The sequence below is a fragment of the Camelina sativa genome, chromosome 11 (genome assembly GCF_030686135.1).
Source record: "Camelina sativa cultivar CO46 ecotype springtype chromosome 11, ASM3068613v1".
Lineage (NCBI taxonomy): Eukaryota > Viridiplantae > Streptophyta > Magnoliopsida > Brassicales > Brassicaceae > Camelina > Camelina sativa.
The window spans coordinates 42,658,529-42,682,465 of record NC_141890.1 but is presented as its reverse complement, the minus strand read 5'-3'; the positions used below and the strand labels follow the sequence as shown (position 1 = coordinate 42,682,465).

The following is a 23,937-nucleotide window of genomic DNA, read 5'->3' as shown; positions in this document are numbered from 1 at the left end:
ATTGTTTTGGATATTGGTATTTGTTATTCTGCGGTTTGGTTGTGATTGTGGTTAGGTGGCTAGTGGGTATGGGACCACTAGTTGTAGTTTGTTTATTATTATTATTATCATTATTCTTTACTATTTATTTATTTAAAAAAAAAAAAAAACAGGTCGGTCGTTTCAGTTTGGTATCAGAGCCCTTACGGTTCTAGGTTTGGGTTCACTAGGTTTCTGTTGTGATGTTTGAGATTGCATGTCTTGATTGATTATGTGAGTTAGTCAATTGTGTGTGGCATGGAGTCCTAGAACATCCTCTTCGAGCCTTCAATGAGATTACATGGTGAGTAATTGTTATGTTTCTTTGTGTGGTTTTGTTTTGTTCTATGCTTGTTAGCCTCTGTTCTTGGAAGATCAATGGTTAAAGGTGGTTGAGTTTCTGGTCGTGGACGTGGGCGTTGTCATGGTCGTGGTCGGGCGAGTTCTCGAGGCCAGCGAGTGTGTGGTCCTGAGTTCCACGAGGAGGTACGTCAGAAGGTTGCAAGCGTATCAGGAGGGACCAGAGGGGGTTAGCCGGTGAGCGTGCCGGGGGTGCTGGGAACCCAGATGTGGGGTTGCAGCAGGTGGAGCCTAGGGTCCAGATGATCGCTTGGCGGATCTGTTGGCGTACTGTCGGAGCGGTTACCGAGAGGGGTACCAGTGCAGGCTCCAGTTGTGCCGCATGTGGCGGAGTGCAACCGAGGGCTGCGGATGTTGAGGACTTTCCATCTTATGTTAGGAGGAAGGAGCAGTAGTAGATGACCGGTGTGAGATTCTTCGCGACAGGTATTGAGCCTAGAGAGGCGGATAGATGGACATATGTAGTTGGAGCAGATATTTCTCTGTTTAGTGGGTAATCCAGTTGGATATTAGAAGTGGTGTGGGTAGGTGTAACATTGTAATGTTATACTCGTACCACGGGGAGTACCTTTTGTCGAAAGATGTTTATAGTCTTTAAGGATTGTTGCTTCCGAAGGGATGGTGGTTTTCCCAGAATACCGATAGCTCGAGGGGCTGTGGGCTCCGAGAGTGGCAGAGGGGATGATGTTCTCCTGAGGGGATGATTAGTCCTCTGATACCGAGATCTTGAGGATTATGGTCCAAGAGTGAGACGGTATAACTCGAAGACGGAGGTCTGAGAGTGATATCGGTATGGCTCGAAGGTTGCGACCTAAGGGTGGGAGAGTTGGGAGCAAGCAATGCCTAGTACGTGAGTATAAACATAACAACTAAATGTAGACCTCGAGAGAGTGCTGGTGGTTTAATCTCGGGTTTTGGATGTGTTGCGCAGTGGGTCAGGGTTTTATGACTGGAGCGGTCATGAATGTGTGGCTGTTGCACCAGGATTGTGCGGTCGGTGGTGCTGGAGTCCCGGGAAGGGGAGTTGCAGCAGGTATGAGCCGGTAAAGGCATGTTTGCCAGATACATAAGTTCACGAGAAGCCTTCATGGCAGGATAAACTAATCGTTGCAACGATGTTGGATGAAGTTCATTGGAGATGGATAGGGTTGCTAGATTCAAGTTTTTGGTAAGTTTTATTGGAGGTAATAAGTCAAGTGGTTTGAGTTAGCGACCTGCAAAGCATTTGATGCGATGAATCAGAATAGACGAACGTATGGTACTTGTTTGTTTTATTACGCTCGTATTGATGGTTTGTTGTGGAGAATTGCTAAGCGGAAAGTTAATTTTGGATTAAGCCATCGTGAGGAAGTTTCCCTTAGAGGCAAGTTACTAGAGGTTCTTGGACTGGCAAGAGGGGGTGATTTTCAGATGGTGGTGAGTTGATGTCAGCATACTTGATTATTAGTCTAGTAAAGCTGAGGAAGTAAATAGAGGATTCTTTCGTCTTATCACTTCACCGTGGAGGGCGTCGGTGGTGTTCGTCAAGTAGAAGGAAGAGGTATGGGTTTATGAGTTTGTGGTGTTGCCGTTTGGGTTGACTAACGCACCAGCAGCGTTTATGAGATTGATGGACAGCGTGTCTCCGGAGTTTCTGGACGTGTCTATCATCATTTTCATCGACGTCATCCTGGTTTATTCTAAGAGTCCAAAGAGCATGCAGTGCATTTGAGGGCAGTTCTAGAGAAGCTGCAGGAGCATAAGTTGTTTGCTAAGTTGAGCAAGTGCAGTTTTTAGTAGCGTGAGATGGGTTTTCTGAGTCATATTGTCTCTGCAGATGGATTTCTGTAGAATCGGAGAAGATTCAGGCTATCAGGGATTGGCCTAGACCGCATAGTGCCACAGTGATCAGGAGTTTCCTTGGTCTGGCAGGTTACTATAGGAGGTTTGTGCAGGGGTTTGCGAGCAGAGCACGTCCGTTGACTAAGTTGACAGGGACGAATGTTCCTATTGTTTGGTCACAGGAGTGTGAGGAAGGCTTTGCAAGCCTCAAGGAGATGTTGACTACTACTCCAGTGTTGGCTTTGCCGGAGCTAGGAGAACCATATGTGGTTTATACAGATGCATCCAGAGTTGGTTTGGGGTGTGTGTTGATGCAGCATGGGAAGGTGATTGCCTATGCTTCGCGGCAGTTGCAGAATCATGAGGACAACTATCTTACTCTTGACTTGGAGATGGGTGATGTAGTTTTTGCCCTGAAGATTTGGAGATCTTATCTTTATGGTGCAAAGGTGCAGGTGTTTATAGATCATAAGAGCCTGAAGTACATATTCACTCAGCGCGAGCTGAATTTAAGGCAAAGGCGGTGAATGGAGCTGGTGGCGGATTATGATTTGGAGATAGCCTATCATCCTGGGAAGGCTAACTTGGTTGCAGATGCTCTGAGTCGGAAGAGGCTAGCTTCGGCTCAGGAGCAGGAGATGGAGTCTCTGGTAGGAGAGATCAGTGCTTTGAGTTTGTGCGCTTATTCTCAAGAGTCGTTGGGTTTGGAGGCGGTTGATAGAGCAAATCTTCTAAGTAGGGTGCAGAGGGCACAAGAGAAGGATTTGGGGCTGGTGAATGCCTTAAAAGAGGTTGGTTCTTAGTATCATGTTTATGCTAATGGTACTATTTTGGTGCATGGGCGGGTTTGTGCGCCCAAGGATGAGGAGTGGAGACAGGAGATTCTGAGAGAGGCTCATGCGAGCATGTTCTCTATTCATCCAGGAGCGACTAAGATGTACCGTGACCTCAAGAGGTACTATCACTGGGTCGGGATGAAGAAGGATGTGGCTAATTGGGTCACGAGGTGTGATGTGTGTCAGCTAGTGAAGGCTGAGCATCAGGTTTCAGGTGGGTTGCTGAAGAGTTTTCCCATTCTAGAGTGGAAGTAGGATATGATTACTATGGACTTCGTGGTTGGTTTGCCAGTGTCTAGGACGTTTGATGTTATTTGGGTCATTGTGGACCGGTTGACTAAGTCGGCACATTTTCTGGCCATTAAGAAGACTGATGGAGTAGCGGTCTTAGCTTAGAAGTATGTGAAGGAGATACTCAGGTTGCATGGGGTGCCAGCGAGCATTGTGTCTGATAAGGATTCTAAATTCACCTCAGTGTTCTGGAGAACGTTTCAGGCAGAGATGGGCACTAAGGTGCATATGAGTACAGCTTATCATCCCCAGACAGATGGACAGTCAGAGTGGACGATCCAGACGATGGAGGATTTGCCGAGGATGCGTGTGTTGGATTGGGGAGGCCATTGGGCAGATCAGTTGAGCTTGGTAGAGTTTGCTTACAACAACAATTATCAGGCGAGTATTAAGATGACTCCTTATGAGGTTTTGTATGGGAGGCCGTGTCGTACACCGTTATGCCGGACTCAGGTGGGGGAGAGGAGCATTTACGGGGCAGATTATGTTCAGGAGACCTCAGAGAAGATTTGGGTTCTCAAGCTGAACATGAAGGAAGTTGTAGATCGGTAAAGGAGTTATGCCGATAGGAGGAGGAGAGATCTTGAGTTTCAGGTAGGAGACAGAGTGTACCTCAAGATGACCATGTTGCGGGGTCCGAACAGGTCATTGACTGAGACTAAGTTGAGTCCGAGGTATATGATTGAGCGGGTGGGACTGACAGCATATAGGTTGGAGTTGTCTGAGGTTATACGTGCGTTCCATAAAGTCGTCCATGTTGCGAAAGTGTCTGCGTGAGGATGATCAGTTGTTGGCTAAGATTCCTGAAGATCTTCAGCCTAAAATGACTTTGGAGGCGAGACCAGTGAGGGTTCTTGAGAGGAGGATCATGGAACTTTGGAAGAAGAAGATTACTTTGATAAGAGTCCTTTGGGATTGTGATGGTGTTGAGGGAAAAATTTTCTGAAATAGAAGTTTCTAAAAGAGGAAAGATTCCAAAAGTGGAAAGTTCTAAAAATGGAAAGTTTTATCGGAGTTAGAATTGTCCATTTTTAGTGGTTGTGAGCCCTGAAGAGGCTAGTGTGGCCTTCGTGTCGGACTTTTGATTCATTATGCCCGTGTGTGGCAGTCTTATGAGACATTGTGTGGCCTTTGTGGCGGGTTGTTTAGCTGTGTGTGGCCTTTGTGGCGGGCTGTTTAGCCAATTTGTGTGGCATTTGTGGCGGGCTGTTTAGCCAATTGTGTGTCCTTTGTGGCGGGCTGTTTAGCCAGATGTGTGGCCTTTGTGGCGGGCTGTTTAACCAGATGTGTGACCTTTATGGCGGGCTGTTTAGCCAGAGTGCCTGTTTAGGCGGTCCTTCGGGACAGATGGTCTTTGTGACGGTCCTGTTTAGGACATTTGTTTGGCCTTGGTGGCGGTCCTGTTTAGGATATTTGTTTCTCTCTCAACTTAGTCTCTGTCAATGACCTGTTTGCACCCAGCAACATTACCATCTTGAGGTAAACTCTGTCACTCACCTGAAACTCAAGATCTCTCCTCCTCCTATCCGCATAACTCCTCTGCCGGTCCTTAGCTTACTTCATGTTCAGCTTGAGAACCTGAATCTTCTCTGAGGTCTCCTGAACAAAACTCACCTCATACATGCTCCTCTCCCGCACCTGAGTCCAACATTGTACGACATGGCCTTCCATACAATGCCTCATAATGAGCCATCCCAATACTGGCCTGGTAACTGTTGTTGTATACAAACTCTACCAAGCTCATGTGATCTGCCCAATGGCCATCCCAATCCAACACACATATCCTCCGCAAATCCTCCATCGTCTGGATCATCCTCTCTAACTGCTCATCTGTCTGGGGATGATAAGATGTACTCATATGCACCTTAGTGCCCATCTCTGCATGAAATGCTCTCCAGAACACCGAAGTGAACTTGAAATCCCTATCAGACACAATACTCGCTGGCACTCCCTGCAATCTGACTATCTCCATCACATATTTCTTAGCCAAGACAGCTGCTCCATCAGTTTTCTTAATTGCCAGAAAATGTGCCGACTTAGTCAACCGGTCCACAATGACCCAAATCGTATCAAAGGTGCGAGACACTGGCAATCCTACCATGAAATCCATCGTGATCATATCCCACTTCCACTCTGGAATGGGCAAACTCTTCAACAAGCAACCAGGAACCTGATGCTCAGCTTTCACTAGTTGGAAAACATCGCACCTCGTGACCCAACTTGCTACATCCTTCTGCATCATGACCCAGTGATAGTACCTCTTGTGGTCACGGTACATCTTAGTCGCTCTTGGATGAATAGAGAACATGCTCGCATGAGTCTGCCTCAAGACCTCCTGCCTCAACTCCTCATCCATGGGGACACAAATCCACCCGGATACAAATATGGTACAATTAGCTGAGACATGATACTCTGAATCAACATCCTTAGAGGCATTCACCAGCCCAAAGTCCTTCTCTTGAGCCAACCGCACCCTACTCAGAAGATCTGCTCTATCAGCTGCCTCCAAACCCAACGGCTCATGTGAAACAGCACACAACCTCAACGCGCTGATCTCTCCTACCAGAGACTGCATATCCTGCTCCTGAACCGAAGCCGCCCGCTTCTGACTTACAACATCAACAACCAAGTTAGCATTACCAGTGTGGTAGGCTATCTCCAAATCATAATCTGCCACCAGCTCCATCCACCGCCTCTGCCTCAAATTCAGCTCAGGCTGAGTGAATATATACTTCAGGCTCTTATGATCTGTAAACACCTGCACTTTTGCACCATAAAGATAAGATCTCCAAATCTTGAGGCCAAAAACTACAACAGCAATCTCTAAATCATGAGTAGGATAATTGTCCTCATGCTTCCGCAACTGCCTCGACGGGTAGGCAATCACCTTCCCATACTGCATCAACACACAGCCCAAACCAACTCTGGATGCATCTGTATAAACCACATAGTGTTTCCCCTACTCTAGCAATGTCAACACTGGCATAGTAGTCATCATCTCCTTCAGGCTTGCAAAACCCTCCTCACACTCCTATGACCAAACAAAAGGAACATCCTTCCCTGTCAACTTAGTTATCGGACGTGCCTAGTCACAAAGCCCTGCACAAATCTCCCATAATATCCTGCCAACCTAAGAAAACTCCTGATCTCTGTGGCATTATACGGTTTAGGCCAATCTCTAATAGCTTGAATCTTCTCCGGATCTACAGAAACCCCCTTTGCAGAAACAATATGACCCAGAAATCTCATCTCTCGCATCCAGAAACTACACTTGCTCAACTTAGCAAACAACCTCTGCTCCCGCAGCTTCTCCAAAACTGCTCTCAGATGCACTGCATGTTCCGCCGGACTCTTAGAGTAAACCAAGATGTCGTCGATGAAAATGATGACAGACACGTCAAAAAACTTCTGAAGCACGCTGTTCGTCAATCTCATGAACGCTGTTGGCGCGTTAGTCAACCCAAAAGGCATCACCACAAACTCATAATGCCCATACCTTATCCTGAATGCAATCTTCCTCACATCTGCCTTATCTATCGGAATCTGATGGTAACCCGACGCTAATCTATCTTGGAGAAGCAAGTAGCACCTCTCAGCTGATCCAACAACTCATTGATCCTGGGAAGAGGGTACTTGTTCTTCACAGTGACCCGGTTCAAACGCTGATAATCAATACACAAGAGGAAACTCCCATCCTTCTTCTTAACGAATCGGCGTTCCCCACGGTGATACAATAGGACGAATGAATCCCTTGTTCAACAGATCCTATAACTGCTTTTTCAGCTCTGCCATCTCTGCTGGTGCCATCCTGTAAGGAGCCTTGGATAACAGCGTCGTCCCCGGTTCCAGCTCAATCGTGAAAGGTTCAGACCGAGATGGTGGTAACCCATGCAACGACTGGAACACATCTTCAAACTCCTCAACAACCTGAATACCGCTAATTGTAGACTGTCCCATTGACTCTGGCATCAATATAGTAACGAAATAAGCCTCACGTCCCTTCTCGATCATCTTCCCAGCCTGCATGGCCAAGATCACGAGACTCTCTGAAGTCGGTCTAACTCCCTCAAAAATCAACTTCCCTATTGGAAGCTCAAGTTCCACTCTACCCCGATGATAATCTAGATGAACCATATGACGGTGCAACCAATCCATCCACAAGATAATATCATACAGCTCTACCGGGCTGATAAGCGAATTCGCTGGCCACGACTCTCCCGCGATCTGAATATCAACTCTCCTCGTCTGACCAATGACTCTCAATAACTTGGCTCTCACAACTCTGACTACTCCCGCTTGCTCTCCGGGATCTCCTCTGATATTAGCACTCTCTGCACACTCCGGGATAATAAAGCTATTAGTTGCTCTAGAATCATACATAAAGTGGGACCTAAACCCGCCCACCAACAAGGTCCCTACACTTAACCACATACACTACATAAAATCTGAACCTACTAAAATTCACAAAGTCTAGGTACCAGAAATTATACATGTGATTGCCCTAACACTGCTTCCACCAGTCTCCACCGTCATGTACATCAGTGATGCCTGCTCAATCCGTGCCACCTGCTACACTCCCTATTGTACTACATGCTGCAGCGCTGCCACTGCCATCTGCAGGTTCCCTGCAATGATAGCATAAATGAACCGCTGATTGTGCTGCCGCTGGGGCACTCCTCTGGGGACAGTTAGCCACCTTTTGGTCCATACTACCACAACCAAAACACCTGACACCACTCGGCCTCTGCATAGCCTCCCACTTCCTCTTGGTTCCCTGCGCAGGCTTTCTGCCCTTGCCAGAACCTCCATGATGTTGAGCCTTCCTAGGCTGAGCTGCTGGACTAACCGTCACTGTCCATGTCTAGATATCCTCCTCAATCTCTGATGCAGTCTCAACCAGCTATGAATGCATAGCAAAGCCCCGAGGACCCTCAAGTCCTCACGAAAGGCTCTCATAAATCTCCTGATCTGAGCCTCCTCAAACTCCATTCCCCGTCCCCCATACATCAAAAGTCGACTGAATTCCTCGTCCAGCTCCCGCAGGGACCGAGTCCCCTGAGATAACTGAAGAAACTGCACCTCCAACCGGTCTAATGCCTCTTTAGGAAAATACTTGCCGTTAAACTCCTCTACGAAGTCAGCCCAAGTCATCTCCCTCTACAACCTCCTAGCAGCCACTGATCTCCACCACAAGTGAGCATCACCAATTAGGTTTTGGACCCCTATGTCCACCCAACACTCCTGAGGACATCTGAGAGACTGGAAGTTACGTTCCATTCTCGCCTTCCATGCATCTACAACGGTAGGGTCTGAACCACCCGAAAACCGCTCAGTACCAATGTTGCTTATCTCTCTCAGCATACTGACATAGCGATAATGAGCTTTAAAATCTGTAGCCACTGGCTGTTGCACCTCCACCGCCACTGGCGGTTTTGCCTATGCCTGAGCCGGTACCACTCCCGGTAACCGCTCCAACAGCTGTGTCAACAAGCCTACAAGATCAATGCCTCCTCCAGGAGCTCCACCAGCTAGGACTCCCGCACTAGGAAACCTAGCATCACTGGTTACTCGGTACCAACACCGACTCTCTCAGCGCCTACTGTCCTATCAGTACTCCCGCCGGCCACACTCATGGACCCCTCCTGGAAGCTCTACGACTCGCCAACACCCTCAACTGCCACAATATGATCCACGATATCACCAACTGCTGGGCCTCTACACCTACCACGTCCACGACCACATCCGCGTCCACGTCCACAACCAACAACATCTCGCTCTCTAACCATCTATACTACCATGAACAGAAGGCTAAGCAAGCAAACTCAACAGAACACAAAACAGAGACTCACCATGGAATCACACTATAGGCTCGAAGAGGATATTTTAGGACTCCATGCCACACAAAATTGATTAACTCACATAATCGATAAAGGCATGCAAATCCACAACATCAACAACAGAAAAAATAGTGAACTGAAACCTAGAGCTGTAAGGGCTCTGATACCAAACTAAAAAGACCCGAGCCGTTTTTTTAAAATTAATTAACTAGTGGTCCCATACCCACTAGCCACCTAATCACAATCAACCAAACAGCGGAAAATAACCAACACAACAAATTAAAACCAATGACCAATAAATAATAACCAATAACCAATAACCAATAATTCAATCCAACAGAGTCATAAAACATAAAACCAGCAACCTAACAATGTTCTAATGACCCAACTCTAACAACCTAACAGAATTCAGACCACAAACAACGAGCCACTAGAACATCCTTCTCTTCATCGTCTTGATTCCACGATCACACTTTGCCTTTACCTGCATCACAACACATATGAGATGCGTGAGTATTTTATAAACACTCAGTGAGGCAATCCTCCCATCTACTAGGCTATACGCACAAGCGATTGAGATATCTCTAACCATCAAACAACAATCAATAACCAAACAACAAACCAGACAACTGCATTGACGACACCAACTGAGGTCGCATCAACCGATACAAGCTTGCATTGACCGACGCAAGGTTCTGGAGATGGATGAAGAACCGAAAGATCCTCTGATATTAGGAAGACCATTCCTGGCAACTGCTGGAGCCATCATTGATGTCAGAAATGGCAAGATTGATCTTAATCTGGGCGAAGACTTCACTATGAAGTTTGACATCAAGGATACTTTGAAGAAACCAACAATAGGAGGACAAGTCTTCTATATTGAAGAGATGGATCAGTTGGCTGATGAGTTGTTGGAGGAATTAGCTGAGGAGGACCATATCAAGACTGCTTTGACCAAGGATGGAGAAGAAGAGTTCTTGCATGAGGAAACCACTAGTTAAAAGAATCTGCTAAACTCCCATGGAGAAACGGATGGACCAGAGGAGTTAGTACAGCTATCTGACGCAGAGGAGGTATTTTCAGTTGAGGCAGAGACTTCAGAACGTGAGATCTTCCACTCGACCGTGATCGCTCGAGACTCCCATGCTGACGACTGGTATGTTTTTCTGGAAACCAATTTTACTTATCCTGTCATAGTGAATGCTAGGTTGAGTGATGATGAATTGGGGTTGCTAGTAACTGAGCTTAAGAAATATAGAAAGGCTATAGGGTATTCATTAGATGATATCAAGGGTATTTCACCTAGCCTTTGCATGCATATAATCAATCTTGAAAATGAATCTTATGCTAGCATTGAACCCCAAAGAAGTTTGGTCCCTAATCTGAAAGAAGTAGTAAAGAAAAAAATCCTAAAACTGCTTGATGCTGGAGTTATCTATCTTATCTCTGATAGTACTTGGGTATCTCCTGTGCACTGTGTACTTAAGAAAAGAGGAATAACTGTAATCAAAAATGAAAAAATGACTTAATTCCAACTAGGACCATTACATGCATAGGATGTGCATTGATTATAGGAAGTTGAATGTTGTATCTAGGAAAGATCATTTTCCTCTGCCTTTCATTGATCAAATGTTAGAAAGATAAGTCAGTCATCACTACTACTGTTTCCTTGATGGGTATAGTGAATTCTTCCAAATCCCTATCCACCCAAATGATCAGGAAAAGACAACCTTTACTTGTCTTTATGGCACTTTTGCTTACAGACGCATGCCATTTGGTTTGTGCAATGCTCCTGCCACCTTTCAAAGGTGCATGACATCAATTTTTTCGGATTTGATTGAGGAGTCAGTGGAAGTGTTTATGGACAACTTCTCTGTATACGGTTCCACTTTCTCCTCATGTTTGTTAAATTTATGCAGGGTATTGACGCGATGTGAGAAGACGACCCTAGTCCTGAACTGGGAGAAGTGCCATTTCATGGTTGAAGAAGGAATTGTCCTGGGACACAAGATATCAGAGAAAGGAATCGAGGTTGAGAAAGCCAAGATTGAGGTCATGGTTCAGCTTCAACCGCCTAAGACAGTGAAGGACATAAGAAGTTTTCTGGGACATGCTGGTTTTTACAGAAGATTTATCAAGGACTTCTCAAAAATTGCAAGACCATTGACACGGTTGTTGTGCAAGGAGGTTAAGTTCGAATTTGATGTAGCATGTCTGAAAGCTTTCAGCAAGATCAAGGAGGCCTTGGTTTCAGCACCCATAGTACAAGCTCTGAATTGGGACCACCCATTTGAGATTATTTGTGATGCTTCAGACGTCGCAGTTGGAGCAGTTCTGGGGCATCGAATTGACAAGAAGCTTCATGTCATCTACTATGCAAGTCGCACCTTGGACGAGACTCAAGGAAGGTATGCAACCACGGAGAAGGAACTCCTAGCAGTTGTGTTTGCATTCGAAAAATTCAGGAGTTACCTTGTGGGTTTGAAGGTCATAGTGTATACCGACCATGTTACTATGAGACACATCTACTCGAAGAAGGATACCAAGCCAAGACTGTTGAGATGGATTCTGCTTCTTCAGGAGTTTGCATCGGTCGATGCAACCCCAGTTGGTGTCAGTCGATGCATGGGTTGGTGTCGGTCGATGCAATTGTCCTGGTTTGTTGTTTGTTTTTTTATTGTTGTTTGATGGTTATATATATCTCAATTGCTTGTGTGTATAGCCCAGTAGATGGGAGGATTGCCTCACTAAGTGTTTATAAAATACTCACGCATCTCATATGTATTGTGGTGTATGTAAAGGCAAAGTATGATCGTGGAATCAAGGCAATGAAGAGGAGGATGTTCTAGTGGCTCGTTGATGTGTTGTGTGCCTTCTGTTAAGTTGCTAGAGTTGAGTCATAGAATGTTGCTAGGATGCTGATTGTTGGTTTCTGATTCTGCGGGATTGAGTTATTGAATTATTGGTTTATTATTTATTGGTCATTGGTTTAATAGTATATGTTGGTTATTTTTTTGCTGTCTGGTTTGATTGTGGTTAAGCAGCTAGTGGATATGAGACCAATAGTTGAATTAGTTAATTATTATATTTTTTTAAAAACGGTTGTGGGTGTTACAAGTGGTATCAGAGCCGAACCCAGATGAGTGTGGAGTCGAGTGGGCTCACACCGTCGGGGATGATGGTTTTGGTGCGCAACAAAGACATTGTGATCTGTTAGTGGGGGTGAATTGTGACACCCCATTTCAGGAACATGCAGAGAGGTTTAAAAGAATTGATTCCTATGTCACCAAAATGCACTTATCTTTTCAGTTAAGGGGAGTTAAACGTGTTTGAGCTGGAGTAGTCTCAGGATGGGTGACCTTTCGGGAAGTGACTGTCGGAACTGTGCGAGTGAAGAAAAACACATGGAAAGATCATTTAGTGATTTATAGGGACGGTAACGAATCTTTAAAATCTCCCAGACGTAGTAAACCGGTTGTCGGATAGAGATGAGCGCACAGGCCTAGTAAGAGGACATGAAGTCCATTAAAAAAAAAAAGTAAATCAATGGACTAAAATTAGACATAGGACCCTGGCAGTCTTACAATTCTCAACATGGATTTTGATGTAACTGTCGACAAAACATTCCAAAGAGTTGAAGAAGCACAAACTAGTTTCAAAAGACAAACAATATATTACAAAGAAAAAGAAAAAAAAAGACAAACAATATATTCCATATACTAAAAGCAAAAATGTTGCAAGAATTCATGCAACTGCAGTAATACTCCATAAACTCTCTTCTTCACCACTGTTTAATGACACCAGAGAAATCTTAACATCAGCTCTTCGTTTTCCCCAAGATTTGGCTTTGGAGATGTTAGTTATCTTCGAGCAATCTATCATACTCTAGAAGCAGCTCTGCAGACTGTTTCTGAAGTGCCTCAACATAGGTTTCAGCGGTTTCAAGTTTCTTCTCTTTCTCTTTCAACTCAGTTTCTGCTTTCTTAAGTCTCTCTAGAATAGATGAAAAATTTTCTTGAAGCTTCTTGATTTCCTTGGATGCTTTCTCCTCTTTCTCCTTCAGTTCGGTTCTTTCTTTCTGGAGCTCTTCAAGTTCTTCTTTTGATGACCCAACATTCCTTCTTAAATTGATTAGCTTTCTTAGGTAATGATGCATTCTGTCAATTATGAAGCCGAGAAAAAGTACGACTCCTGCAACAATCATCATTAAGGTTCTTAGCTTCAAATGTAATTTCATTATGTACACGTTATAATGCTCAACACTTTCAAAATTGAAAAAAAGATAACAAATAAAGTGTTTGATAAGAGAATGCATCAACCCCAATTACCACATAAGCAAATCAGGTCCGATTAGTATTCTATAAGCTATGAACTAGATAGTCATGTATTCTTGATTGTAATCCACAAATCAAGATCAGTATTCAGGTTCTAAATTTATCAACTACGAAGGCAGCTTCCCAAATCTACTAAACACTAGCAAAACATAGCCTCAGTTACAACTATAGAGATACTCATACGTGTGATATGAATACAGTCACAGTGATTCTATACAGAGTACAAACTCTAAATCACAACACAAACTTCTCTTATAAGTGCTCACACAACTTAAGCTTGCGAGATTGTATTTTTCAGATCATCCCTCTAACTACAATAGCTAGATTATCATCAGAACACAATCCTGCCAAGATTTCAACTTTTATTCAGAAACCATAGCAACAAACAAATCTAGAAGCCAACAGATAAGACAACAATCAATCAACAAAACACTATAGTTCAACTTTTTAATCCAAAAGAGAGAAACTGACCCATTAAAGAAGCTTCAAGCAAGTGTGTTCTCCAAAGAACCTGATCCATAGGAGACATAGTGCCAAGCTTTGAACCCTTGTTCTGGATCTTGACAATGCTCATGAGATTAGAGAAGAGAATAACAGACATAGTTCCAGCTATGGTTTTCACAATGGCAGGACCTTTACCCATCTTCATCTGGTCAAGGCTTTTAATCACAAGCTCTCTCAAAGGACCAATCTTTATCAACAGTAAGAATGCAATCACACCTTCCACAAATAGAACCAGAAACAGTAACTGAATCATGTTCTGAAATTTTCCCTTAAAGTTTGTTCCTTTAACACAATTCGCCAAGAATGTAAAACCTTAAACCCCGAATTTCTAACTCTTGTCTTCTAGTTTTGGCTACTTGGGTATGAAAATAAAACCAAAACCCAGATCGGAGAAAGCATCAAGTTATCTAAAACCCATTTGCTTTTTCAAGAACTCGGTCACTCATTCTTGATACCACCAAGAAATCATAAATTGGAGAGGACTAAGAGAAGAATTAAAGCTAAGAAATCGAAGAAGAAGAGTGAAAAGTGAAGAGTGAAGAAGGATTTGAGAAAAGTTCAGTAGAAAGCATAAAAGGTAGAAGGAGAGAGGGAGAGAGAAGGGGAGATCAATGGTTATGATTAATGGTTGTGTGCTAATTATGTAAAACTTAAGGATTAAGAGTGAACTCTACTCTACAGTCTAAACTTTAGAACGGACGATGCGTCTGATGCCCTTTGTAAAAGCAACAGACGCAATTTTGTCGTTTTTGATTTACTTTTAAGAGAGATGAGATGACGATGCAATTGGTGAGTTGCATCTCTGTTTTTCTTCGTTCTTTTGTCTTGAAAAAAATTGAATAATTAATTTTTTTTTTGATGAAAATTAATTATTCAATTTTTTTTTTTTTGCAATAAGTAAGTTGCATTAATTTTTTTCTTCTCATGATTTTTCTTTTATGAACAGTTTGTTTTTTTATAATAAAATTTATCAATGGTCTCTGGATTTAATTCTCCTGTGCCTCCACTTATTTTCACTATCTCTTTTCTAATGAAAGGACGAAACTACCCCTCTAAGAATTTTTAAAAGACAATTGAACATTCTAGTTGTACCTATTAGCCTCCTAGTTGTACCAGATATCCCCTAGTTGCACCAGTTACACCCCGCATAGTAGGATTCAAACCCTGGGCGCGCGCGGTGCGCATGGAGCTCTACTGTGTTTTTCGTTGAACACTTACTGGTTTAATTATATTTAACCTAAAACAGTCGAAAACAACCTTCATTAAGGGTAATATTGTCTTTTTACCATTGAGGGGCATGTTGAGAAACTAAAATTATAGATTGACTATATATCAATGTTCAAGAAAGCGTTATGCGGTATCTGGACGGTGACCTAGCGCCTAGCGCCTAGAACGCTTAGTTGGGGCCTAGACGGTTTTAAAGCGGTTTAGGCGTTTACAACATAAAATATTATATATATAAAAGTATATCAAAATATATGTTAGAAAAATAAAAATAAATTATAAATTATAAACAAAAGTAAGAAAAATACATTTATTTAAGTTATATTAACAACATATAAATGTTTATAATTACGTATACAGATATAAAATTTAATAATTTAAATATATGTAGTTAAAAATCAAAAATAAATATTAAAATAAAATTTATGTAATTTTAAGCGGTTCAGGCGGTCATCTAGGCGTCTACTGAGCGCCTAGCGCCTAGACCGCTTTCTTGAACACTGCTATATATATACCATGATCGGATCTGCACTACACCACGAGAGAATATTCATTGATATATATATACAATTTTAATAGATTGGAATATGCTATATTTTTATTTGATAAGAGATTACAAAAAAATCATATATTTGTGAAATGAGTTTGGATAAAAGAATAGATAATTCAATTTGATCATTTTAGTAGTAGAAATAGAAATCTACATAAAATATTATAAAAGTATTTCATCTGTAAAAGTTATATACTCTAATGTATGATGTATATGATGTAAGGAACCAAAACAACAATTTATCATTTACCCAAAAATTTAAATCTAATTTATCATTTACTCAAATATAGCAAAACAATTTCTCATTATAATGAGAATGTTGTGAAGTGACCACAATAATATATAATTTGTAATAGTACCTTTTTTTGTTTCATTTGATTACTAAGACCCTTTTATTATTCGATATTTTAGACTATGATAATTACAATTATGGATATTAATGGCTGTAAACATATAGATAAACAATATAAACAATATCGATTCTGATATGCTTGATTCATAGGTCTCGAATCAGTGGCCTTATTGAGAATGAGGCACCAACATTTTTAATAAAACATACTAATTATATGAAAGCCATTGTTCTTTGTGTTTCCAACCAAGAAATGAAGTAGCTAGTAATATAAGGTGGGTCAAGTTTACCTTTGGAGAGGTTGCTAACTCATTGTCTGTTTTGGAAAACCTCCTTGAAACAACATTAGTTGTTTGCTTCTGAATCTTTTCTTCTTTGTTTAGTACTAGTATTCTCAAACCTTTTTTGATGTAACCCCTAGACAATACAACATATAGTTGGCCATGAGAGAACACATGTTTAGGCAAGTAAAGTCCTACTTTCTCTATAGACTGTGTCTGACTCTTATTGATGGTCATAGCAAATGCAACATACAGTGGAAACTGTCTTGTACGCATCTTGAATGGCAGTTTAGTATCTGAAGGTGTTAGATTTATGTTAGGGAATAAAACTATGTCACCACTTATGTCTCCTATTATTACAATGTGATTAGCAAGTTGAGTAATCTGAAGCCTAGTTTCATTACACAGCCCACCTTTGGGATCAATATTCCTAAGCAACATAAGCAATATTCCTATGCAAAAAATAAAATGAAATGGTAATTATAGATAATCGTCCGCTTGTCTGAAAACATCAATTTCATGGAATATTGGGTTCACATGGACTTGAGAAGCATCATACGAATTAGACAAAAAATTTACACCTGATTTGGTAAAATCATAAGTAAAAGAAGAATTCGTATTAAATAATAAATAATTTGTAATAATACAATTTTTGTACCCTTGTAGGATTTGATCTTAACAAATCTGAGAACACAGATGATGATGCTTCCATCAGAGTCTTGACAGGATTTAAAAACGTGCTCGGCAAAGGAACCCCACAAAGTACATGACATTCTCTCATCTCTATCACATAAAATAAGTAAGTCGGATTAGTTATTTCAGAGGTTATATTTACATACATTTCATATAGTTGTATTAGCAGAAAATGCTTACGTTTCGTCCCAAAGCTCAAAAGCAAGTTTTTATTAGGCTTATTATTGGCTTCGAGTTCCTCCTATTCACCCACACTCACAATTTGACCAATACCTCTGTATAATGAATAATATAAATAGATAGAATTTTTATTAAAACAATTGTAAATAGATACTTACCAACCAATATGTAGGGATTAACTTCCCCACTTTGGATGTTCTGAAACTTAGCCAATGTCATGAAGCTAGAATCAGACACAGGGTCACTGTCCATGACCATTGTTCCATTGATGAATGACATCTTGTACAAAAGTGTGGTTGGTCTTAATTGACCAATTACCAATAGGGAGCCTATTCACATACTTGAAAACCAAGTCCTTCTTCACTGATGCATGAATCTTACTCTAAAATAATGAAACCCAAAAGATGCATTAGTAATAGAAAAGTCTTGTATCTCGTTTTATATCATTTGTACAATTTGTATTTAAAATTATTCTTACCATTGACTCTGACAAAACCAACTCTAACGTTTCACCAGTGTTTTGGGTATATTGACGCCATGAATGGATGACCTTCACTTGGACCCTCCATGCGGTTTTGTAGGGTCGAACATCTTTCAAGAAGGCAAAAGTAGTAGACATTTGATGTATTCAAAAGCTTATATCCTACAAAAGGAGCATCAGAGGTTTGTTGATTTTGTCTTCATGTTTCGGTTTCAAAGATTTATGAAGATATATTTGAGTTCCGTTTTGGGTTATTACTTGGAGGTGAAACACAAAGAAAAATGAAGTTTGAAGATATTTACGAAGATTTAATAGGATTAAGAATATTAGTTTAACAAAAGATAAATTTAAATTGAATATTTATTCTTGATTTTAGGAAAGTTATTAGTCAATGTAAAGGAAGGTGAGACTTAAAAAGTTAGAACGTGAAAAGCTCTCTAGAACGTGAAAAACCCTTGTAAGACTTTTGAAGACATTTGTGGAGAGAAAAAGGTGAAAGATTTGTTTCATGTGTTTTAGGGATCTCTTAGTAGGTTATCAATCGCCTCTCCAAATTTTCTTTTTTTTCTTATGGTCAAAACTTAAGAGTCAATTAGGTAATTAGATCCCAATTAACTATAATTTTGTGTGATCGGATAATACCTAGTATCCAATTATTTTATTTTTTATATAAAAACAAGCATGAGGCGTGTGTTGTTACTCGTTCGTTGGAAAGTATTCGTTAATCATTAAGGATGCAAAGGAAGACCAATCAACGCCGTAGAAGAAGTCGTCGTTCTACGCAATCACAAGAAAAGACAAGTCAACGACTATATGAATTGTCAACGCCTTTCGTGTATACACGTCTCTTACCTCTTTCTCAATAACCTCTCTTTGTTTCAGGGCCATTGAAGCAATTCTTCATTTCTGGCTGCTGGAGATTCAGAAATATGGCAGTAAGTCTTTCTTTTTTTTGTTTATGTTGATATCTTAAAACTTTTCTTCTATAATTGTTTGTTTTTATTCTACCCTCTATCTCCGAGTTTTACTCTATGTGAATAGAGAGTTACCAAATATATTTGGATACTTTACCTACAAATGGATTATGGATCCTATAAACATTTTAAGACTTGTAGTTTCTGCAGTATCGTCATAAGAGTCTCTTATGTTTGACTCTATTGACATATTTCACTTTTTTTTTTTCTTCATTTTCTCGTATAAATTTCAAATTCTCATATGGTCGTCTTCTTAACATCAATATATGGTTTCGGTACTAGCTTCTACGGAGTTGTCTGTTAATTCCTCCACCTTAAGGTTTATTATAGCTTTAACATTTTACCATAAAAAGTTTCAGGCTGAACCAACCCTTTATATATACCGTATACTATATATGGTCCATAACTCTCAAACATATGGTACTGTGTAATATGAGCTTTCTAACAATACTTGTGTTTCTTTTTTCTTGCAAATGTTTTATTGTGGTTATAGAATCGTCCACACGTGCCCAAATTCGGAGACTGGACCGAAGATGCTCCATTCACCGTCGTGTTCGAAAAAGCGAGCAAGAGCAAGAAGAGTATGAACGTTTCTAACCCGAATGAATATCCAGAAATGAATCCAAGCCTTGCACAGAATCGAAATTCTAGGCACGACCAACCACAAAACCACAATGTAAGACCTAGGCAGGAAAGATTTAGTAGCAGAGAAGACAACGAATTCAGACCGTCTCCTGCACACAATGAAAGAAAACAACAGAGTTAGAGCTCCGTCCACACAAGAAACGTACAACCATCAATCATACGGTGGAGGAGGCAGATCACTCGGAAATCCATCGGAAACAAATAGGCGGCAACCACGTGATCATGTCCCGGTGCGGCCGATACGCAATCTTAGAGGTCAAAGTAGTGAAAGGGTATGGATATTTTCACCATTTTCCTGTTACAAAAATGTGTCACAATTCATAATACACTATAAGCTAAGCAAGTGTATTTTTGTCAATTAGGTGGCGACTATTCCACCGTTTCCTGGATCGGGTTCGAACATGGAGAATCAGAGTTACACACTCATTTTTGACAAAGTGAAAGAAGATAGAAACCATGCGAGATCTTATAATGGAACCGATCATAGCACCCCCGACTCGACCCATCAACGACCAACACCACCAACCATTACCTTCTACTAGTCCCAAGGTAACTATTCTTTTATTTATTTCTATATTTTCACAGGAATATTTGAACAAAATTCACGAGAATTAGAAAGTACAGCACACATCAAAAGTAGAGATCACAAATACTTATTCTCCTTTATAATATTTCCATGAAAGACTTGGTTATAAAATTAATTTGACAAATACAGGGACAAACTAATTAATGTGTTATCCATTCTATTACAAAAGACCAAAGAACAAGAGTCCCACGACTAAATTGCTGTAGGATTATGTCGTTAGCTTGTAAACGGAAAAGATATCGAATATTAACGCTAGCTAAGAATATATCTTCTTATGTTTCCCATATTAGACTAGTAATGTTATTTTTCACATTTTCTTTGGTTAAAAACTTAGAATGATATTTCATATATATAAGATGTATACTTTGTAGAAAAAAAATTATATCAGGGATAACATTTATTATTACTACTAAAAAACTAAAAGAATACAACATTTCTTAAGTTGTTTCTCACTTTCCTCTGCGAGATCTAGTCGAAATGTTTGGGTAAAGACTAAGTTACATGGCCTGATTCTTATCCAAAAAAGAAAGATTATGTGTTATTATTATCTTAAATATTTGTCTTAGCTAGTATGTAATCCCTTTCTCTGCAAATAGTAAATGAAGGGGGGAAGCAGGATCATTTGTGGAATGTTTGGTAATTCAATTAGGTTCCATGTTTTTAATTTTCTGAAAACTATATGGATACCAAGGGTATTTCCATCTCTCAAAGTTCTAATAATATTATTTTAAGCTCATAATAAACGAATCATCATTCAAAATTTCAAATTGTGACTATATCCATCATATTTAAGTTGACGTCAATTGTAAACTGTCATTTGCAGGGTTGTTGCTTCCCCCTCATGGAGCCGAAAGGGAAGCTATTGAAGAAGACCCTTTCCTTCTCTTTCGTATGCGTGGTTTCTTTTGATTTTTTCAGTCAGTCTTATGGAGACACAAGGAAGTGGTTTTTGCTAAATGATTATGTTACTTACCCCTAGCAATTTGTTTTGTTCTTACTGGTGAGCGCATATTATTTATATATTTTTGTTTTGTGATCAACCCAACTTATATAAAACCTTATGCAAAGTTTGATGCGTACATCGAAAGAGTAAGTTTTGCAACTGAGTCAGGAGAAAGATTTTTAAACGATAGAATGCTGATTTTGATGTCAACGAGGATCGGATGTTATAAATTTCTGGCAACGGTACGTGTTGTAGAGTTGATAGCTTGGACCAAGCTCTTACAATCAAATTCAAGACGGATATTGAAGATTTTCAGCTTCAGAGCTGCTCAATGGCCGGCAATGGTTTCTATATATTGTGGATAAAATTATAACCGGCAGAGGCAGACAAGTGTTTTGAGTCAAGTTGGACAGAGCTTCTTTACTAAAGAAGGTCCCTTTTTGGACAAATACTAAGGAGGGTCCCTTGGATTGCTTTCTACATGAATAATAGCTTCAGCTAACCTTCAATCTAAACTTATGGATGAGTTAGCGATAAAAACGACTTCAGTCTAACTTAGGATGGTTAGCGATAAAAACTCGATCCTAATAAGTAAATGTAAAATGAAGTAAGTGAAGAAGATAGAGAGAAATAGAAATATGTTTTGTTTTCTTATTTCTTCAAACCTTGACGTTCTCTTACAAAGGCATTGTGCTTTTATAGTGATACAATGTTAATCTAGAGTCTAGATCCTTCTACTCTTGGCCAGCTGTATCACATGATCCCAGAAGCTCAAACCTATTTTGTAATGTCACTTTCGGACCTCCTGCAGCTTCTGCTAATCCTCTGTTCTTGTCACCTGCAACAACTACTAAACCTCTGTCTTTGTCTGTTCTGTCTTTTTCTTATGTTGCAGGTAACCGTTGGCGTGAATTGGACTCTGAAGCTGATGGGCTTGAGCTGGACCTGAATTCTTCTGGGCCTTTATCAGAAACGATGTTGTTTGGACCTGTATTGTTTATACTCCCCCGCAAACTTGGAGTGGGGTGGAACAACGACACCAAATTTGAGTCGCAATGCTTCAAAGGGACCCTGCGGAAGGGATTTGGTGAAGACATCTGCGATTTGGTAATCAGCGGAGATGTGATTGACGATGAGGTTTCCAAACGCAACTTTCTCACGAACGGTAATGATAGTGGGTAGCAAAGTGCTTAGTGTGAGCATGAAAACTTGGATTTGCAGTGAGGTACACAGCGAAGAGATTGTCGCAGAACAACTCTGGTTTTTCAAACTGAGGAACACCAAAACTACGAAGGAGGTTCACAAGCCAAGTGATCTCAGAAGCAGCTTTGGACATGGCTTGATATTTTGCTTCTGTAGAGCTTTTAGAGACCGTAGGTTGTTTACGAGAGGACCATGAAATAATTTTATCACCGAGAAACGTGCAGAAACCACCAGTGGAGCAGCTGGTAGTGTTGCAACCCATTGTAGTCGCTGTCACTGAAGACTCTCAATTTACAATTTATGGTGTTGCTAAAGGAGATCCCAATCGTAGTAGTGCCTTTGATGTATCGGAGTATCCGTTTGAGGAGCTGGGAATCAGAAACAGTAGGAGCATGCATCTTCTGAAACACATAGTTGACAGAGAATTGGATATTTGGTCTAGTAAGAGTCAGATATTGCAGCTTTCCAGCTAGACTTCTGGAAGTATTTAGGATTCTCAAAGAGTTTGTCTTGATTGGGAGCTTTGTTGAGCTGTTGTGGTAATGGTGTGGCAACTGCAGAACAATTAGACATAGCTGCAGCAACGAGAAGATCCTCACATACTTTTGCTGAGAGAGAAACAAACCATTTGAGATGGAATGGAGCCTGAATTCCCAGAAAATAGTGCAGTTGACCCAGATCCTTAATTTGAAACCGTTTGATTGAGCTCTTCTAGAAGATGGTTGAGGAGACTAGAGGAGTTCTCAGTAATCACCATGTCATCAACATATAGCAGCAAGAAGATAACATCACCACCTTTAGCACACATGAAGAGAGAAGGATCTGGGATGCTACAAAAGAAACCAAATTCAAGCAAAAAATTGTTTAACTTATCAAACCAGGCTCTTGGAGCTTGTTTAAGCCCATAGAGAGACTTATGCAATAAGCATACATAATCAGGATGTTCTTCCTCCAGAAAACCTGCAGGTTTCTTCATGTAAACAGTTTCAGTAAGGTCCCCATGGAGGAAAGCATTTTGGACATCCATTTGTTTTAGTTCCCAATTTAGAAGAGTAGCCAATATGAAGAACTGCTCGAACTGTAGGAGTGCGAACAACCCGGACTGTAAGTTTCAAGATAGTCAATACCTTCTTCTTGGTTATAACCTTGAGCTACCAGTCTAGCTTTGTATTTGTCTAAGGATCCATTTGCATGAAGTTTAACTCGAAAAAACCCATTTTGAACCAAGCACATGCATATCGGGTGAGGGAGGAATGAGAGACCATGTTTATTGTTTGCTTTACAATTACCCATTTCTTCACCCATAGCAGCTGTCCAGCGTTCATCCTTCAAAGCCTCAGTCACTGTTTTAGGCATTGGATGAGACACTTTGTGAGAGAGGAGAGCCATACCTCTGATTTGGCATACTAATACCTGATTTTAATCTTGTGATCATTGGATGATTAGAGGCCAGTTGGAGCTCGACAGTGGATGTTGCAGGTTGATCTGTAGCACCGGATGTAGTCAGCTGAAGCGGTGATGAGAGAACGTTGTTGCCTATAGGAACAAGATCTAAGCTTGTCTTACACTTAGTACATTCCTCATCACTGTTAGCTGAACAATCAGGTGAAATTTCATCTGGAACGCGAGGATCAAGACAAACCACTAACATTGTAGGAGGTGACACGATATCTGGTAAGACAGGTACAGAGTCTTCTGATACTTGAGCTGGAGCAGAATTTGCTGATACTTGATCTGAATCGGAAAAAATGTGTGCAGAGTCTGCAGATATTGGAGCTTCACTTGAAGAAATGTGTTCAGAAACTCGAGAAGAAGGAGAACCACTGC

At 40.9% G+C, this 23,937-nt stretch overlaps 1 protein-coding gene and 2 pseudogenes across 2 annotated transcripts; 1 reads left to right on the top strand and 2 right to left on the bottom strand.

The window, feature by feature from the left end:
- Positions 1-12,739: 12,739 nt before the first annotated feature.
- Positions 12,740-14,792, bottom strand: LOC147935317 (uncharacterized). The gene is made up of 2 exons (XM_087471866.1): positions 13,969-14,792; positions 12,740-13,354 (listed from the first exon to the last, which is right to left on the bottom strand). Exons 1-2 carry the CDS (start codon positions 14,252-14,254, stop codon positions 13,020-13,022), a joined length of 621 nt encoding a protein of 206 aa, XP_087327992.1. The 5' UTR covers positions 14,255-14,792; the 3' UTR covers positions 12,740-13,019.
- A 2,093-nt stretch (positions 14,793-16,885) lies between these two features.
- Positions 16,886-17,897, bottom strand: LOC147935316 (uncharacterized; annotated as a pseudogene).
- A 776-nt stretch (positions 17,898-18,673) lies between these two features.
- Positions 18,674-22,089, top strand: LOC147935315 (RPM1-interacting protein 4-like; annotated as a pseudogene). Its single transcript, XR_015571400.1, has 5 exons — positions 18,674-18,694; positions 19,227-19,650; positions 19,741-19,927; positions 20,788-20,881; positions 21,803-22,089. The product of XR_015571400.1 is annotated as an RPM1-interacting protein 4-like (transcript).
- The last annotated feature ends 1,848 nt before the right edge of the window (positions 22,090-23,937 follow it).

Excerpts from the sequence above, each read along its gene's own strand:
- LOC147935317 (XM_087471866.1), bottom strand. The coding sequence starts at position 14,254 with ATGATTCAGTTACTGTTTCTGGTTCTATTTGTGGAAGGTGTGATTGCA. Across the intron at positions 13,355-13,968 it reads GCTTGAAGCTTCTTTAATGG|GAGTCGTACTTTTTCTCGGC; the intron begins GTCAGTTTCTCT and ends TGATTGTTGCAG.